The 17,726-nt window shown below is 27.1% G+C and overlaps 2 protein-coding genes across 4 annotated transcripts in view; both read left to right on the forward strand.

Annotated features, from left to right (window-relative positions):
* The first annotated feature begins 646 nt into the window (after positions 1–646).
* On the forward strand, positions 647–7,925 carry LOC111631884 (TBC domain-containing protein kinase-like protein). Its single transcript, XM_023376220.1, has 9 exons — positions 647–714; positions 825–942; positions 1,014–1,087; positions 1,169–1,307; positions 1,425–1,494; positions 1,612–1,673; positions 2,563–2,624; positions 2,709–2,857; positions 7,736–7,925. Coding segments are annotated over exons 1-9 (741 nt in total). The 5' UTR covers positions 647–649; the 3' UTR covers positions 7,738–7,925.
* Positions 7,926–9,172: 1,247 nt separating this feature from the next.
* The window catches only part of LOC111631883 (TBC domain-containing protein kinase-like protein), a 22,985-nt gene continuing 14,431 nt past the window's right edge, over positions 9,173–17,726 (forward strand). Inside the window, exons 1-6 of one of the 3 annotated variants that reach the window (XM_023376218.1) lie at positions 11,051–11,092; positions 11,174–11,268; positions 11,430–11,499; positions 11,617–11,678; positions 12,568–12,629; positions 12,714–12,862. In XM_023376218.1, coding sequence (XP_023231986.1) covers positions 11,212–11,268; positions 11,430–11,499; positions 11,617–11,678; positions 12,568–12,629; positions 12,714–12,862 — 400 coding nt within the window. In that variant the 5' untranslated portion in view covers positions 11,051–11,092; positions 11,174–11,211. Of the gene's footprint in view, positions 9,268–10,156; positions 10,219–10,302; positions 10,452–11,050; positions 11,093–11,173; positions 11,313–11,429; positions 11,500–11,616; positions 11,679–12,567; positions 12,630–12,713; positions 12,863–17,726 lie in introns of those variants that run through there. The other 2 variants (XM_023376217.1, XM_023376219.1) reach the window with 2 other exon arrangements.

The following is a 17,726-nucleotide window of genomic DNA, read 5'->3' on the forward strand; positions in this document are numbered from 1 at the left end:
AGTAGAGCCTCGATTATCCGCCCTAATTGGGGACTGGGGTTGGTCGGATAATTGAAAAGTCGGATAACCGAAAAGTATGAAAAAATCCATTATTAGTGTAGTATATTATTATATCCCATGTAATTAGTATATTAGTATATCGCTATTAACCTACTTTGCGTTGAATTTTCATTGATGTTAAGCCTAGCAAAAATTTTTTAAAATAATAATCATCACTATTGTATTGTTAAAAATTAGAAAATTAAGCCTTGTTTAAATACTGGCTCCCTTTCGTGGTCGAATGAGTTTTGCCAGCTAAAACACGTAAAAATAATATTAAAGTAACCAAGACATAGCCAAATATTGTAGCGCCACATCACTAGCGGGCATTTGAAATTTGCCGACTAGAATGGTTGGTTAACCGAGATGTTGGTTAATCGGAGGACGGATAATCGAGTCTCTACTGTACCTTAAAACTCATTTTCTAGTTGAGATTTAAAATATGTTTCGTACTTAGATAATTTTTAACTGCACTCATTTATTGACAAAAAAGTATCTTTCAAATTATTAAATATGGTTTATCCATATTTTTAATTATAGCAAAAAATAAGTTATTATTTTGTAAAAAAGTTTTATTCTTAAGTTCATCTTTTGTTTGACAGAACGATTAATGATTGTAAGTGAGTATTATTTGAAAAATATACAACAAAAAGAAAACAGAAAAATATTAGAAGAGTAAGTTTTTTTATAATACTTTAATCCTATATTAAAATAATAAAATAACTAAATAATATAATAAACAATTTTATGAAAAAAAATCACTTATTTATTTTATTCTTTTGTAGAAATATATCAGATTTAGCATTATTAACCTTTGAGACTTTAGATGCTTTAGAATTTCTTCACAAAAGTAATCTAATTCATCGATGTCTTTCTCCTAATTGTATTTTACTTGATAGTGAGGTAATAATAAAAAAATGATTAATAATAATTATGTTAAAATTATTTTTTAAATTCAAAAACATTATTTTCAGAATCATGTGAAGCTAGCAAATTATGGTTTATATTATATGACTGAATGTGGCGCTTGTGTGTCATTTCCGATAGGGTAAAATCATGCATAATTTTAAATTTAGATTTTAAAATTTTAAATTATTTTCTTGATTTTTTACTTATTTCTTAATTTCAGTATACCTAAATATCTTGCTCCTGAAACATTAATGGGTGATGTTCCAGGCAAAAGCGATTATTCTTTTCCATATCCTTTACCATCAGGACCAAAAAGTGATATCTGGTCTTTAGGAATTATAATTTTAGAATTAGTTTTAGTATGTTTAATGTTTTTTAATGATTTAAAATAAATTATTTTAATAATTTATAATTTGAATAATAAATTACAAATCTATTTAATTCAATTAATTATAGAAATATTAATTACTTTAAAGGGTAAAGAACTATGGGAACATTGTATTATAGATGAAATATTTCAAGAAATTTTATTATTAGTTAAACTAGGTTTGTATCTATTTCTTTACTTGTGAAATATTGTAGTTTATTATGTTGTTATTATTTAATTACTAATGATTTTAGATTTTATTTCAAGTTTTATATATATGTTTTGATTTATTGCAGATTCTGGTCAAAGTGTTTTATATACAATAGCTAAAGAACATGATGTTATTCAAAAGCTAGAAGTAAGAAAATGTTAAGTAAAATAAGTAAAAATTAAAATTACAAATAAATCTAACATCAAACTGTCCCATTAAATCAATGATTTTTTAAGAACAAGTGACAGCCTTTTTCCAATAATATCCCTTTTAATGATATAGAAAAATATGGAAATCCAATCTTTCTAAATTTTTCTATATCTGTTAATAAAAATACTAAGTTAAAACATAAGTGAAATTAAGTAAATGAAAGTTAAAACACTTGGCTGAAACATGTAGTATAAATAGCATAGCTGCATAAATATTTTTTATAAAAATATCTATAATGATTCCTAAAATTTTAAAATTTTTATAATTAATTTCTTCAGAAATATTGTTTATTTAATTTAATTTTTACCCGTAATGTAGAGAAAGATGACTAGAAGAGTTTTGTAAAAATATTAAATAATTTGCAAAGATTTTTAAAAATTGTATAAGTTTGATTATTATTTTTATTTTTATTACAGATTAACTAAAACTTAGATTTTTATAAAAGATTACATTATTAAATTTATTAAAGTATTAATAAAACTTATGCTTGGTGTTTTATCTATTCTATATAAAATAAAAACGTTTTATATAGAAGTTTCTAAGTTAATAAAATACAAAAGTTTTCTCCATTTGTAAATTATTTATATTTCTCAGAATTTCTCAGTAGCATTGAAAGAAGTAATACTTCTGATAAAATAAATTATTAAAAAATGATGGAAAAATATTGATATTCCATGAAAATGTTTTAAAATATTAAGATTAATTTTATTTGTAATTTTAAAAATGCAACTATTTTATTTTTAATTAATAAAGTAAACACATTTTTATATAAAAAAAATTCAAATAATAATAATAATATAGTTTTGAAATTTTATTTATCTTATAGAATATGCCTTCAACTCTTAAATCTTTTTTAGAATCTTGTCTAACAACAGATCCACTAAAGAGGTAATAAATCTAAGTTAACAAATATCAATATAATTAATAAACTATTTGCTATTCTAATGTCTGTTTATTTTATTTTCTTCTTAGACCAAATGCCTCTAAGTTACTAGAACATGAATTTTTTAAAGAACATGGATTAGATGATTCACATAGAATAAAAATCATAAAAGAATCTTTTCCTTCTATTGAATTGAGATGTCGTTCTTTGATTTTACCCAAAAATGTTCCAATAATTTGTAAGTAAAATAACATTATTGTAAAATTATTTGAAATTTTATTATTATTAATGTGACTGTAGGGTCAGTGTCTCTTTGACACTGCATCAGGATGACACCACCGAGTCTCTCAGGTCTCGGAAATCATGACTTTACGTCATGTGAGCGGTCGCGAGTAAGCGGTTGGATTCGGAGTAGAGGTGAGGAGAGAAACAAGGAAGTGATTCACTCAGATTCCAGATTAATAAACAGTAACAAATTTATTTTAGCGGGCAGGAATACACGATATATGATCTTGGATTTATGCATATCCCTATTTTCTTAAATTTAACTGGTGCAAGAGAGAGAGTTTACAAACAATTCGCGTGTGAACAAATACCTTATAACTGAGTCAAAGATCGATGATTGGATACACTGTTGATGGAATGTTTGAAGTTCGATGAAATTGTTTTGGATATTTAGAGTGTCTGGTAACAGGAGCAGCTCCAGGGAGATGTATCCAACTTNGGAGCCTCACATTAAAACCGGTAATGTTGATACAATAACATAATAATAAACTGAGATTCTGGTAAAACAGTAAAGTCGTAAAAAATACATTAGTAAAGTCGTGAAAATATACATTGTTAAAACAAAATAATAAGTAGGTTCACAGTAACACGAACAGAGTAACAAGACGATTCGAAGTACATTCCAGGGTAACCGTCACCCTCACCCCTATCCGTTTTCACTAAGGCGCTAGATAGTTTTCACACCTCTCCCCTCCCCCCACGCCTCCTAGGTCAAATATGCGTACCACGATTCGTGTAATTTTTGGCCGGAGTTCTTATTCATGATTTTCTCTTTGTTTTTTATTATTTCTAAGTGTTCGTACCATCTTCTTTTATAAGTATTTTGTTCCTTTTTAAGTATTTTGACAGTATCCTTTACAATCTGACAACCTTTATTATTACAGTGGGCAGCTACAGCTGAGCTATCATTGTTGTGTGCTATGGCAGAGATATGTTCATTGAAACGGACCTTTAATTCCCTACTAGTTTCACCAATGTAAGATTTGGGTGTGGTACAGTTGCATTCAAATTTGTAAACAACGTTTTTTTGGTCCCAAATGTTAGCTTTTCTGTTAGGTACGTTTATTTTCTGACGTAACGACATCGCAACAGCTTACGTTATGCCGCCTTGACCGCTCGGCCATCCAGCTATCTAAATGTAATTAGGCCCTGTCTGTAGGCATATGTCGGTAGGAGTTATTTTCTGGCAATCGCTAATTTTGTGGAGATGGTTACTTATTAGGCTGCTGTTAGATAAGATTTTCCTTCTTATATTGTCATATTTCGTGCAATCGTCAAAGTGATGGATAGTAGTATCCTTTTGGTTTGTACAGTTCAGTATTTACAGCGGTCTGTGGTGCTGAGTTTACGTATATGCAGAAAATGCTTAGTTAACAAAAGGAATTGGTTCTAGCGCGATTGATCAGGATCGTGTTACGGCGGTCTTTTGTTTTGGAAATAGTGATGCCGGGAGCGTTAGCGAACCAAAAAAAATTGAGTGTTTTTTGGAATAATTCATGGTTCATGTGTTTTCTGTTTATGGTAAAGGATTTGTCGTAGTGGGTATTCAGGGCTGTTAGGATGGACTTCGAATCAGTACATATAATGACATCGGGTTTACCAGTAGAATTGCGAAGTTCTCTACGGTGATCGTGGTTTCTTGGTGGAGGATGAAGTGAGCCCAGGTATGCCGTGCGATGTCTATATATGTCGCCGTCACGTTATTAGAGTTTTTTGACTCATTCGTGGTCACAATGGTAGTAGTACCTTGCTGGGTTGTCCATTCGTGAAAGGATTGTACTGAACGATAAAAGCGTTAGGTAGAGTGGTGTCTCGAAACTGGAAGTCCACTATGTGGATATAAATGGAGATGTCACTGGACCTAAGTGTATTGATTAATGAAGTGATTGAGAGTCTGTAGGCTATGTAAGTTGAGCCAGTTATGAGTAAAATAAATGAAAGGTATCCTGACAAGAGTGGTACCGGAGTTATTACGGATATTTTGGAGAATGGTAAGGAAGAGAACTTCCTTTGAAGCTTTCTTGCAGTAGGTACAGTATTGTTTTATTATATACTGTATTTGTGAAAGCGTCGTATCAGAGTCGGGTTGTTGGAAGCACGACGGGTAAGATTTTATTGTCGAAATGGGAAGGCCTAAGCTCAGTTTGAGGTATTGTGTCTGGATGGCCTCCAGGATATTCATTCGGGACTTGGTTAGTGTCGCTATACTGGGGATGGTGTATGTTATTAGGCTGCCTATAGTGATATTTGGAATGCAAAGTAGATCAGTAAGGTGGCCACCATTGAAAAATACTTTAAATATGTCAAGTACTGTAACTTATTAATTATGGACGTTCTAGATGTAGCACTCCCTCTAACGGCTGAAAAAATATAAATTTTGTAACCAGAATTTTAAAAAGAAAGCATCAATGTCCTCTCACGATACTACGCAATATCTAATCTATTTTTTATAGAAATAATAATTTTGATTTAATTAATTTAAAATATGGCCGTAATATCATTACATCATGGCAGAGTCGGATCACGGAGAAAAATCTTAACGTTGCCACTTCCAAGGAATTCTGCATTGTAAATAAATGCTAAATAATATCTCTTTGAAAAAATGAAGACGAAAAATATTTTTTATAGAGAAAGAAACCGTATTAAAACGTAATAATTCAAGAATTACACATATATGATTAATCGAAAAATATTGATATATTTTCAAGGAGGAGGTGGGTGTCTATAGCAACTGAGTTTGAATGTTTATTGATTTTATTTTAATGTGTATTTATAATGATTTAAGTTTTTTAAATTATAATTTATATTACACATTTATTTTGTATCACAAGAGTATTTTAGTGAATTATTTTTTCTTAAAATTATTTTTATAAATATGTTAATCTGATGAAAAACATTTATATTATAGGAACTATTCTTCCTTTTACATTTGTCAACCCAAACACACTTAAATCTGTTGAAAGTTATCTTAAACTTTCATGGATGAAGCATAATATCTTTACTTATTTTAGGAAATTTTAAAAGATGTTTATGCACATTTACATAATACAGAACATAACATATTAATACAGAACATAACATATTAATAAAGGACGAAAGCTGTTTAAAATCTTAAATGGTGCAATTCTGAATGACGAAGGAAAAAAATCTATCGCTTAAACGAGTCGTCGATATTACTTTTTTCTGTACTTTCTAAAATATCTCGTGGATGTTTTGATGAAATCTTTTAAGTGAAAATAGCTTTACTGCATCTTTTAAACATTATTGAGTAAATTTCTTCATTTTATTGTGTTAAATATTAATGCAATTTTAAGTAGTATTGCCGTCTGCCCTTATTTGGTAAAGAACGTTGTCTTTTAGTGATAAAATGTCTTTCCTAATGGCAAAATGGATAGGAAAAATGAAAGGATGTTGCAGATAATGTTGACATCTTGTGTTTTTAGTGTTATTGCATCTAGTATATATTACCTAGTGTCTTTCAGCCATATCACATAGAAACTTATGAAAAGAGCTTTTCTGTGAGGTGAATAAAACATCCCCTGAAAACTTATTCAACTGCGGTGTGTTAAATTGCTGTCCCAAACTTCTCGTGCATGTATTATCATCATTATCCTTACTTAGAAAACTGAAAGATGTAACCTTAATCATATGTAACTTACAGTTAGAATACAGTATTAAAAGATCTGTTAGTACTAAAATTTTGTCCTCTGAATAATTCAGAATAAAATTGTATCAAGGATATATTATCAATGATCTTATGTCTTGTATTGTTCTATCAATACATTTATTCAAGTATTAATATTGATAATACAGTTAAATTAATGCATTAGATTATGATTATTTGTTAAAATATTTATTAAAAATTTTTTTATCTACAACTTACTGTCAATAATGAAAAGAGCATTTTTGTAATCATATCATGATTTGAGAAATTTTTCAAATATTCTTTAATTTGAGAGTCTTAAACATGAATGTTTTCAAACTTTTTAATTATTAAATTGAAGATTGATATAGCATATTTCTTTAAATTATTACTTACATAAAATGTAAAAATGTTAAATTTTTATAATGTAATATAATGAACTTGCTGTATCTTCAAATTCTTTCATAGATCAATTGAATTTGATGTTCTCAAACATTAAATTCCCATTAAATTCTCCATTAATCTACTATTATAATTATGAATTAAAAAAAATAGCAAAATGAATGATTATTTATAAAATAAGATAATAAAATATTAAAAATATTTTCTTATGTTTCTATAAATGATTTCATTGCTTATATGTATTTGTTTTTATGCTTGTTTGAGTGATTTGTGATTTTTTGTTTTTTTTCTTTTTACATACTGTAATTTACATGCATACAGTAAGTCCTCAACCTCATTTCATTGTAATGTTGTCGAGGAAAGATACAACTACATATATAATCATTTACTATTGTGGTTGTTGAATTTTCTTTATAAATAGTAAAATTGATTTTATGAGGTGGGAAATTATTGCTGGAGATTGCAAACATTATTCAATAAGAATAATATTAACTGAATAATATTTTGTTTGTCATTTAGCCTATGGTAAAATTGGTTTTGTCATATGACACTTTCATTTAATATCAGTTTCCAAGAACCTATTGACAATGTTAAGTAACAATGACTTGCTGTATATGTTTTTTTAAAATATGAATTAAACTTATATGAGTTATTAAAAATTATTAATAACTTGTAATTTTGATTACATAGAAATCATATAATAATTATAATTGAATGTTATTTTAATACACAATGTATTATTAGGGATATAAAAAGCTAAACAAATTTTAATGTTATTTTTTAAAGGAAATGAAGAATTTAGGACAAGCGTTATTAGGTTCATGGACATTTTTTGCTTCACCACATTCTGTTGATATTTGTGGAATAAATGGTCTGCCGTTAACTCCCAATTCTATTCGAATTCTTGGTCATTTTCAAAAATTAAAAACTCTTAATCATGATCGTCTTTGTAAATATCTTGATGTTATTAGAGGCAAACATGGTATGTTATATAATTTTATTTTTTAAATTAAGTATAAATAAATTCTTAGCAATTAACATTTTTCTGGCATATGGAATGTTCATTAAGAACTCATAAACTAGTATTTCATGTTATATTATCAAAAAATCAATTTTATGTTGTTGTTCTTATAATAATTATTAATGTCATAATATATACTTAAAACTATTTAGATTTATAAAATTATATTAATGGGATTTCATGAATTTTAAGTTTTCAGAATTTTATTCTGAGAAAATTGAAGGCAAAATTGGAGAATCTGTTATTCATTCAGTTAAAATCAAACAGAATAAAAATTTGTTTAATTCGTTAACACATTCTCTAGTTTTAAAATCATTTAAATGAGTATATGTATCATTTATATAAATTAAAAATTTTAACAGAATATTTACAGAATTAGCAAAGATAAATCCTCAGAGGTTTTGGAAACACTAATCTACAAACCAATTTTTTCAATTTTTAAAACAATTTAAAAATTATCCATTTATTCAAGCAAAAACTGCTTGTAGAACGAATAAAACAGTACAGGTGTACATACATGATGCATTCCATCAAATAGTGGTCATATAAGGTGGAATTTTATTGAATTCATAAATTTGCATTAAAAATTTTTCATTCATTCAACTTGGTTCCCCAAAATTAAATGCTGAGTGTACCACTGATAACGTAACAACGTAATATAATAATAATCAGTAGAACATGGAGAAAAATTATGATATTCTTTTTGTTTAAATTTTCAAATTTAATTAGAAAATGAAAAAGTTATCATGTTTATTTTAATGATCTTATTAAATTAATTTATAATTTTGCAAAAAAGAAAATTAAAAATTAACTTTAGTTATCTTTACTGTTTTTGATATACAGTAGAGCCTTGATTATCCAACCCAATTGGGGACTGGGGTTGGTCGGATAATTGAAAAGTCGGATAACCGAAAAGTATGAAAAAATCCATTATTAGTGTAGTATATTATTATATCCCATGTAATTAGTATATTAGTATATCGCTATTAACCTACTTTGCGTTGAATTTTCATTGATGTTAAGCCTAACAAAAATTTTTTAAAATAATAATCATCACTATTGTATTGTTAAAAATTAGAAAATTAAGCCTCGTTTAAATACTGGCTCCCTTTCATGGTCGAATGAGTGTTGCCAGCNCTTGTGAAATATTGTAGTTTATTATGTTGTTATTATTTAATTACTAATGATTTTAGATTTTATTTCAAGTTTTATATATATGTTTTGATTTATTGCAGATTCTGGTCAAAGTGTTTTATATACAATAGCTAAAGAACATGATGTTATTCAAAAGCTAGAAGTAAGAAAATGTTAAGTAAAATAAGTAAAAATTAAAATTACAAATAAATCTAACATCAAACTGTCCCATTAAATCAATGATTTTTTAAGAACAAGTGACAGCCTTTTTCCAATAATATCCCTTTTAATGATATAGAAAAATATGGAAATCCAATCTTTCTAAATTTTTCTATATCTGTTAATAAAAATACTAAGTTAAAACATAAGTGAAATTAAGTAAATGAAAGTTAAAACACTTGGCTGAAACATGTAGTATAAATAGCATAGCTGCATAAATATTTTTTATAAAAATATCTATAATGATTCCTAAAATTTTAAAATTTTTATAATTAATTTCTTCAGAAATATTGTTTATTTAATTTAATTTTTACCCGTAATGTAGAGAAAGATGACTAGAAGAGTTTTGTAAAAATATTAAATAATTTGCAAAGATTTTTAAAAATTGTATAAGTTTGATTATTATTTTTATTTTTATTACAGATTAACTAAAACTTAGATTTTTATAAAAGATTACATTATTAAATTTATTAAAGTATTAATAAAACTTATGCTTGGTGTTTTATCTATTCTATATAAAATAAAAACGTTTTATATAGAAGTTTCTAAGTTAATAAAATACAAAAGTTTTCTCCATTTGTAAATTATTTATATTTCTCAGAATTTCTCAGTAGCATTGAAAGAAGTAATACTTCTGATAAAATAAATTATTAAAAAATGATGGAAAAATATTGATATTCCATGAAAATGTTTTAAAATATTAAGATTAATTTTATTTGTAATTTTAAAAATGCAACTATTTTATTTTTAATTAATAAAGTAAACACATTTTTATATAAAAAAAATTCAAATAATAATAATAATATAGTTTTGAAATTTTATTTATCTTATAGAATATGCCTTCAACTCTTAAATCTTTTTTAGAATCTTGTCTAACAACAGATCCACTAAAGAGGTAATAAATCTAAGTTAACAAATATCAATATAATTAATAAACTATTTGCTATTCTAATGTCTGTTTATTTTATTTTCTTCTTAGACCAAATGCCTCTAAGTTACTAGAACATGAATTTTTTAAAGAACATGGATTAGATGATTCACATAGAATAAAAATCATAAAAGAATCTTTTCCTTCTATTGAATTGAGATGTCGTTCTTTGATTTTACCCAAAAATGTTCCAATAATTTGTAAGTAAAATAACATTATTGTAAAATTATTTGAAATTTTATTATTATTAATGTGACTGTAGGGTCAGTGTCTCTTTGACACTGCATCAGGATGACACCACCGAGTCTCTCAGGTCTCGGAAATCATGACTTTACGTCATGTGAGCGGTCGCGAGTAAGCGGTTGGATTCGGAGTAGAGGTGAGGAGAGAAACAAGGAAGTGATTCACTCAGATTCCAGATTAATAAACAGTAACAAATTTATTTTAGCGGGCAGGAATACACGATATACGATCTTGGATTTATGCATATCCCTATTTTCTTAAATTTAACTGGTGCAAGAGAGAGAGTTTACAAACAATTCGCGTGTGAACAAATACCTTATAACTGAGTCAAAGATCGATGATTGGATACACTGTTGATGGAATGTTTGAAGTTCGATGAAATTGTTTTGGATATTTAGAGTGTCTGGTAACAGGAGCAGCTCCAGGGAGATGTATCCAACTTATGTTGAGGCACTTAGGTGTGTACGATATCCTTAAGATAAGGTCGGCGGAGGCATGGTATTTTGCATGGTAATACAGTAGAGCCTTGATTATCCAACCCCCTATCAACCGACCGTTATATGACTGAATGTGGCGCTTGTGTGTCATTTCCGATAGGGTAAAATCATGCATAATTTTAAATTTAGATTTTAAAATTTTAAATTATTTTCTTGATTTTTTACTTATTTCTTAATTTCAGTATACCTAAATATCTTGCTCCTGAAACATTAATGGGTGATGTTCCAGGCAAAAGCGATTATTCTTTTCCATATCCTTTACCATCAGGACCAAAAAGTGATATCTGGTCTTTAGGAATTATAATTTTAGAATTAGTTTTAGTATGTTTAATGTTTTTTAATGATTTAAAATAAATTATTTTAATAATTTATAATTTGAATAATAAATTACAAATCTATTTAATTCAATTAATTATAGAAATATTAATTACTTTAAAGGGTAAAGAACTATGGGAACATTGTATTATAGATGAAATATTTCAAGAAATTTTATTATTAGTTAAACTAGGTTTGTATCTATTTCTTTACTTGTGAAATATTGTAGTTTATTATGTTGTTATTATTTAATTACTAATGATTTTAGATTTTATTTCAAGTTTTATATATATGTTTTGATTTATTGCAGATTCTGGTCAAAGTGTTTTATATACAATAGCTAAAGAACATGATGTTATTCAAAAGCTAGAAGTAAGAAAATGTTAAGTAAAATAAGTAAAAATTAAAATTACAAATAAATCTAACATCAAACTGTCCCATTAAATCAATGATTTTTTAAGAACAAGTGACAGCCTTTTTCCAATAATATCCCTTTTAATGATATAGAAAAATATGGAAATCCAATCTTTCTAAATTTTTCTATATCTGTTAATAAAAATACTAAGTTAAAACATAAGTGAAATTAAGTAAATGAAAGTTAAAACACTTGGCTGAAACATGTAGTATAAATAGCATAGCTGCATAAATATTTTTTATAAAAATATCTATAATGATTCCTAAAATTTTAAAATTTTTATAATTAATTTCTTCAGAAATATTGTTTATTTAATTTAATTTTTACCCGTAATGTAGAGAAAGATGACTAGAAGAGTTTTGTAAAAATATTAAATAATTTGCAAAGATTTTTAAAAATTGTATAAGTTTGATTATTATTTTTATTTTTATTACAGATTAACTAAAACTTAGATTTTTATAAAAGATTACATTATTAAATTTATTAAAGTATTAATAAAACTTATGCTTGGTGTTTTATCTATTCTATATAAAATAAAAACGTTTTATATAGAAGTTTCTAAGTTAATAAAATACAAAAGTTTTCTCCATTTGTAAATTATTTATATTTCTCAGAATTTCTCAGTAGCATTGAAAGAAGTAATACTTCTGATAAAATAAATTATTAAAAAATGATGGAAAAATATTGATATTCCATGAAAATGTTTTAAAATATTAAGATTAATTTTATTTGTAATTTTAAAAATGCAACTATTTTATTTTTAATTAATAAAGTAAACACATTTTTATATAAAAAAAATTCAAATAATAATAATAATATAGTTTTGAAATTTTATTTATCTTATAGAATATGCCTTCAACTCTTAAATCTTTTTTAGAATCTTGTCTAACAACAGATCCACTAAAGAGGTAATAAATCTAAGTTAACAAATATCAATATAATTAATAAACTATTTGCTATTCTAATGTCTGTTTATTTTATTTTCTTCTTAGACCAAATGCCTCTAAGTTACTAGAACATGAATTTTTTAAAGAACATGGATTAGATGATTCACATAGAATAAAAATCATAAAAGAATCTTTTCCTTCTATTGAATTGAGATGTCGTTCTTTGATTTTACCCAAAAATGTTCCAATAATTTGTAAGTAAAATAACATTATTGTAAAATTATTTGAAATTTTATTATTATTAATGTGACTGTAGGGTCAGTGTCTCTTTGACACTGCATCAGGATGACACCACCGAGTCTCTCAGGTCTCGGAAATCATGACTTTACGTCATGTGAGCGGTCGCGAGTAAGCGGTTGGATTCGGAGTAGAGGTGAGGAGAGAAACAAGGAAGTGATTCACTCAGATTCCAGATTAATAAACAGTAACAAATTTATTTTAGCGGGCAGGAATACACGATATACGATCTTGGATTTATGCATATCCCTATTTTCTTAAATTTAACTGGTGCAAGAGAGAGAGTTTACAAACAATTCGCGTGTGAACAAATACCTTATAACTGAGTCAAAGATCGATGATTGGATACACTGTTGATGGAATGTTTGAAGTTCGATGAAATTGTTTTGGATATTTAGAGTGTCTGGTAACAGGAGCAGCTCCAGGGAGATGTATCCAACTTATGTTGAGGCACTTAGGTGTGTACGATATCCTTAAGATAAGGTCGGCGGAGGCATGGTATTTTGCATGGTAATACAGTAGAGCCTTGATTATCCAACCCCCTATCAACCGACCGTCCTAGTCGGCAAATTTCAAATGTCCGCTATTGATGTGGCGCTACAATATTTGGCTATGTCTTGGCTACTTTAATATTACTTTTACGTGTTTTAGCTGGCAACACTGGATTGACCATGAAAGGGAGCCAGTATTTAAACAAGGCTTAACTTTCTAATTTTTAATGATACAATAGCGATGATTATTATTTTAAAAAATTTTTGTTAGGCTTAACATCGATGAAAATTCAACGCAAAGTAGGTTAATAGCGATATACTAATTACATGGGATATAATAATATACTACACTAATAATAGATTTTTTCATACTTTTCGGTTATCCGACTTTTCAATTATCCGACCAACCCCAGTCCCCAATTAGGTCAGATAATCGAGGCTCTACTGTAACTCTTGAGGAGGCAAACTTGGGAGGACAACTGACTTGATTTGTCATTGCTCTCCCTTGTTATTTGGATTCCTTCTGGGTTTTTCTATGAGGTCATGAGTCTGTTGTTAAGGGCCTGGCATCCAATACTGGAAATTTATCAAAAGTTCCAGGTGACACACTAAGGACTATATGGATCATCCTCAACAAGGAACCAAATCCGTGGGAAATAATTTTTATGGATGTTTGGATTTTAGCCTAACTTTTGATAAAATGATTGAAGTTAGACGATTGAATTCCCAAATAATTAAAATTTAAAATAACACTTTATTGAGGGTCTGTTCATCCCTCACATTAATTTTCATTAAAGAAATCTACATTCAATTAAAGAATGAGATAACTACTGTCTATTGGCATTCCAAATGTTCCTAAGTTACGTTCTTTTCTTTGCCTGAAGATGATATTGATAATATGTTGAAAGTGCTTGCAATGATGTTATAATAAAAACTGTTTAATGCTGATAGACAGTAGTTATCTTGTTCTTTAATTAGATAATATTTTAGCATGGTGAACTAATCTATGAAATCTATATTATGATAAAATTTAATCAGATTTTTTACTAATAGTAATAAATTGATTATAATTTTTTAATATAAATTTTATATTATGGTGCTGATACTGTGTCTGATATACGTCCCAATACTACTGATACTGTATCGATACTTTCCTTTGATACCAAATACTTTTGTACTCAATACTTTTGGTCCAATACAATACCAGTTTTGATACTTTACCATGGGTTACCATGGTAATCTGGTATCATTACATTTTTCACAGACAGGTAAGGTCTGACTAAAACCACAGTTTGCAGCTGAACAGGAACTGAAATAGAATTTTACTATTTTCAGTTAAGTTAAACTTATATAAAAATATTAATGTCTGAAAATTAATAAATGTATTACATCAAATTTCATTTATGGAATCTATATATGCTTAGAGTTCTACTTACTATTTATAAATAAATATTTATTTAAACATTATGCAGTACTTTTGTTTGTTAATCAACTTGGACCCTGAGTGATGATTAAAATGAGCTACAATTTGTATATTTTTGTTTGCACTGGCATTTGTTAAATCTGAATACAATAAAGGACTTTTAATGTAAAAACATTGTTTTACCTTTTAACCAATGATTTCTTATCCACCCATATTCCATGTATAGTAATACCCACAGGGCCCATTAGCAGGATTGTAGATCTGGGGCTTCTTTTATGACATGATACGAGTGTAAACTAAAGTACTGGCAGATGCACTGACTTTTGAACTAGATAGCCAGGATTCAGTTTTCTAGAGTAAACAAAAAAATGTTAATTGCTGCTCTGGGGTCCATTCAGCCTTCATTGTAATAAGTACAGTGCACCTATCCCTCTTTTTACATGGTCCGTTTTTATGTGATTTTAAAATAATATGGTTCTTACAAAAATCCTAAATAATGTTACACTGGAATGTATATTATGGAATGTATCCACTGTGCAAAAGGAAGGATAGGTGTACCTTCTCAGTAGTAAAAACAACTGGAAGGTGGCACAACAAACTGAACGATGAAATCCAGCAAGATTTCTAGTTTCGATACCCAATGCCAATACTGGCTGGTATTGATATTTTAAGACCAATACTGGTATCAATATTTTTGTGGTATAAGGACATCCCTAATTATGGTATAATTAGATTATATTTATCATATATAACTCAAGTCTATTTGATTGCAAAAATATACATTTTGAATTTTCAGATGGACTAAAGCAATATGAAAACAAAATTATAAGAAAATTAATAATCAAATAATATTTAAACTTCAAACTTTGAGTTTACAAACAATTCGCGTGTGAACAAATACCTTATAACTGAGTCAAAGATCGATGATTGGATACACTGTTGATGGAATGTTTGAAGTTCGATGAAATNTTTTTATGCTTGTTTGAGTGATTTGTGATTTTTTGTTTTTTTTCTTTTTACATACTGTAATTTACATGCATACAGTAAGTCCTCAACCTCATTTCATTGTAATGTTGTCGAGGAAAGATACAACTACATATATAATCATTTACTATTGTGGTTGTTGAATTTTCTTTATAAATAGTAAAATTGATTTTATGAGGTGGGAAATTATTGCTGGAGATTGCAAACATTATTCAATAAGAATAATATTAACTGAATAATATTTTGTTTGTCATTTAGCCTATGGTAAAATTGGTTTTGTCATATGACACTTTCATTTAATATCAGTTTCCAAGAACCTATTGACAATGTTAAGTAACAATGACTTGCTGTATATGTTTTTTTAAAATATGAATTAAACTTATATGAGTTATTAAAAATTATTAATAACTTGTAATTTTGATTACATAGAAATCATATAATAATTATAATTGAATGTTATTTTAATACACAATGTATTATTAGGGATATAAAAAGCTAAACAAATTTTAATGTTATTTTTTAAAGGAAATGAAGAATTTAGGACAAGCGTTATTAGGTTCATGGACATTTTTTGCTTCACCACATTCTGTTGATATTTGTGGAATAAATGGTCTGCCGTTAACTCCCAATTCTATTCGAATTCTTGGTCATTTTCAAAAATTAAAAACTCTTAATCATGATCGTCTTTGTAAATATCTTGATGTTATTAGAGGCAAACATGGTATGTTATATAATTTTATTTTTTAAATTAAGTATAAATAAATTCTTAGCAATTAACATTTTTCTGGCATATGGAATGTTCATTAAGAACTCATAAACTAGTATTTCATGTTATATTATCAAAAAATCAATTTTATGTTGTTGTTCTTATAATAATTATTAATGTCATAATATATACTTAAAACTATTTAGATTTATAAAATTATATTAATGGGATTTCATGAATTTTAAGTTTTCAGAATTTTATTCTGAGAAAATTGAAGGCAAAATTGGAGAATCTGTTATTCATTCAGTTAAAATCAAACAGAATAAAAATTTGTTTAATTCGTTAACACATTCTCTAGTTTTAAAATCATTTAAATGAGTATATGTATCATTTATATAAATTAAAAATTTTAACAGAATATTTACAGAATTAGCAAAGATAAATCCTCAGAGGTTTTGGAAACACTAATCTACAAACCAATTTTTTCAATTTTTAAAACAATTTAAAAATTATCCATTTATTCAAGCAAAAACTGCTTGTAGAACGAATAAAACAGTACAGGTGTACATACATGATGCATTCCATCAAATAGTGGTCATATAAGGTGGAATTTTATTGAATTCATAAATTTGCATTAAAAATTTTTCATTCATTCAACTTGGTTCCCCAAAATTAAATGCTGAGTGTACCACTGATAACGTAACAACGTAATATAATAATAATCAGTAGAACATGGAGAAAAATTATGATATTCTTTTTGTTTAAATTTTCAAATTTAATTAGAAAATGAAAAAGTTATCATGTTTATTTTAATGATCTTATTAAATTAATTTATAATTTTGCAAAAAAGAAAATTAAAAATTAACTTTAGTTATCTTTACTGTTTTTGATATACAGTAGAGCCTTGATTATCCAACCCAATTGGGGACTGGGGTTGGTCGGATAATTGAAAAGTCGGATAACCGAAAAGTATGAAAAAATCCATTATTAGTGTAGTATATTATTATATCCCATGTAATTAGTATATTAGTATATCGCTATTAACCTACTTTGCGTTGAATTTTCATTGATGTTAAGCCTAACAAAAATTTTTTAAAATAATAATCATCACTATTGTATTGTTAAAAATTAGAAAATTAAGCCTCGTTTAAATACTGGCTCCCTTTCATGGTCGAATGAGTGTTGCCAGCTAAAACACGTAAAAATAATATTAAAGT

The sequence above is a fragment of the Centruroides sculpturatus genome, unplaced genomic scaffold, assembly GCF_000671375.1.
Source record: "Centruroides sculpturatus isolate CEXI.00-Female unplaced genomic scaffold, Cexi_2.0 scaffold670, whole genome shotgun sequence".
Classification (NCBI taxonomy): Eukaryota; Metazoa; Arthropoda; class Arachnida; order Scorpiones; family Buthidae; genus Centruroides; species Centruroides sculpturatus.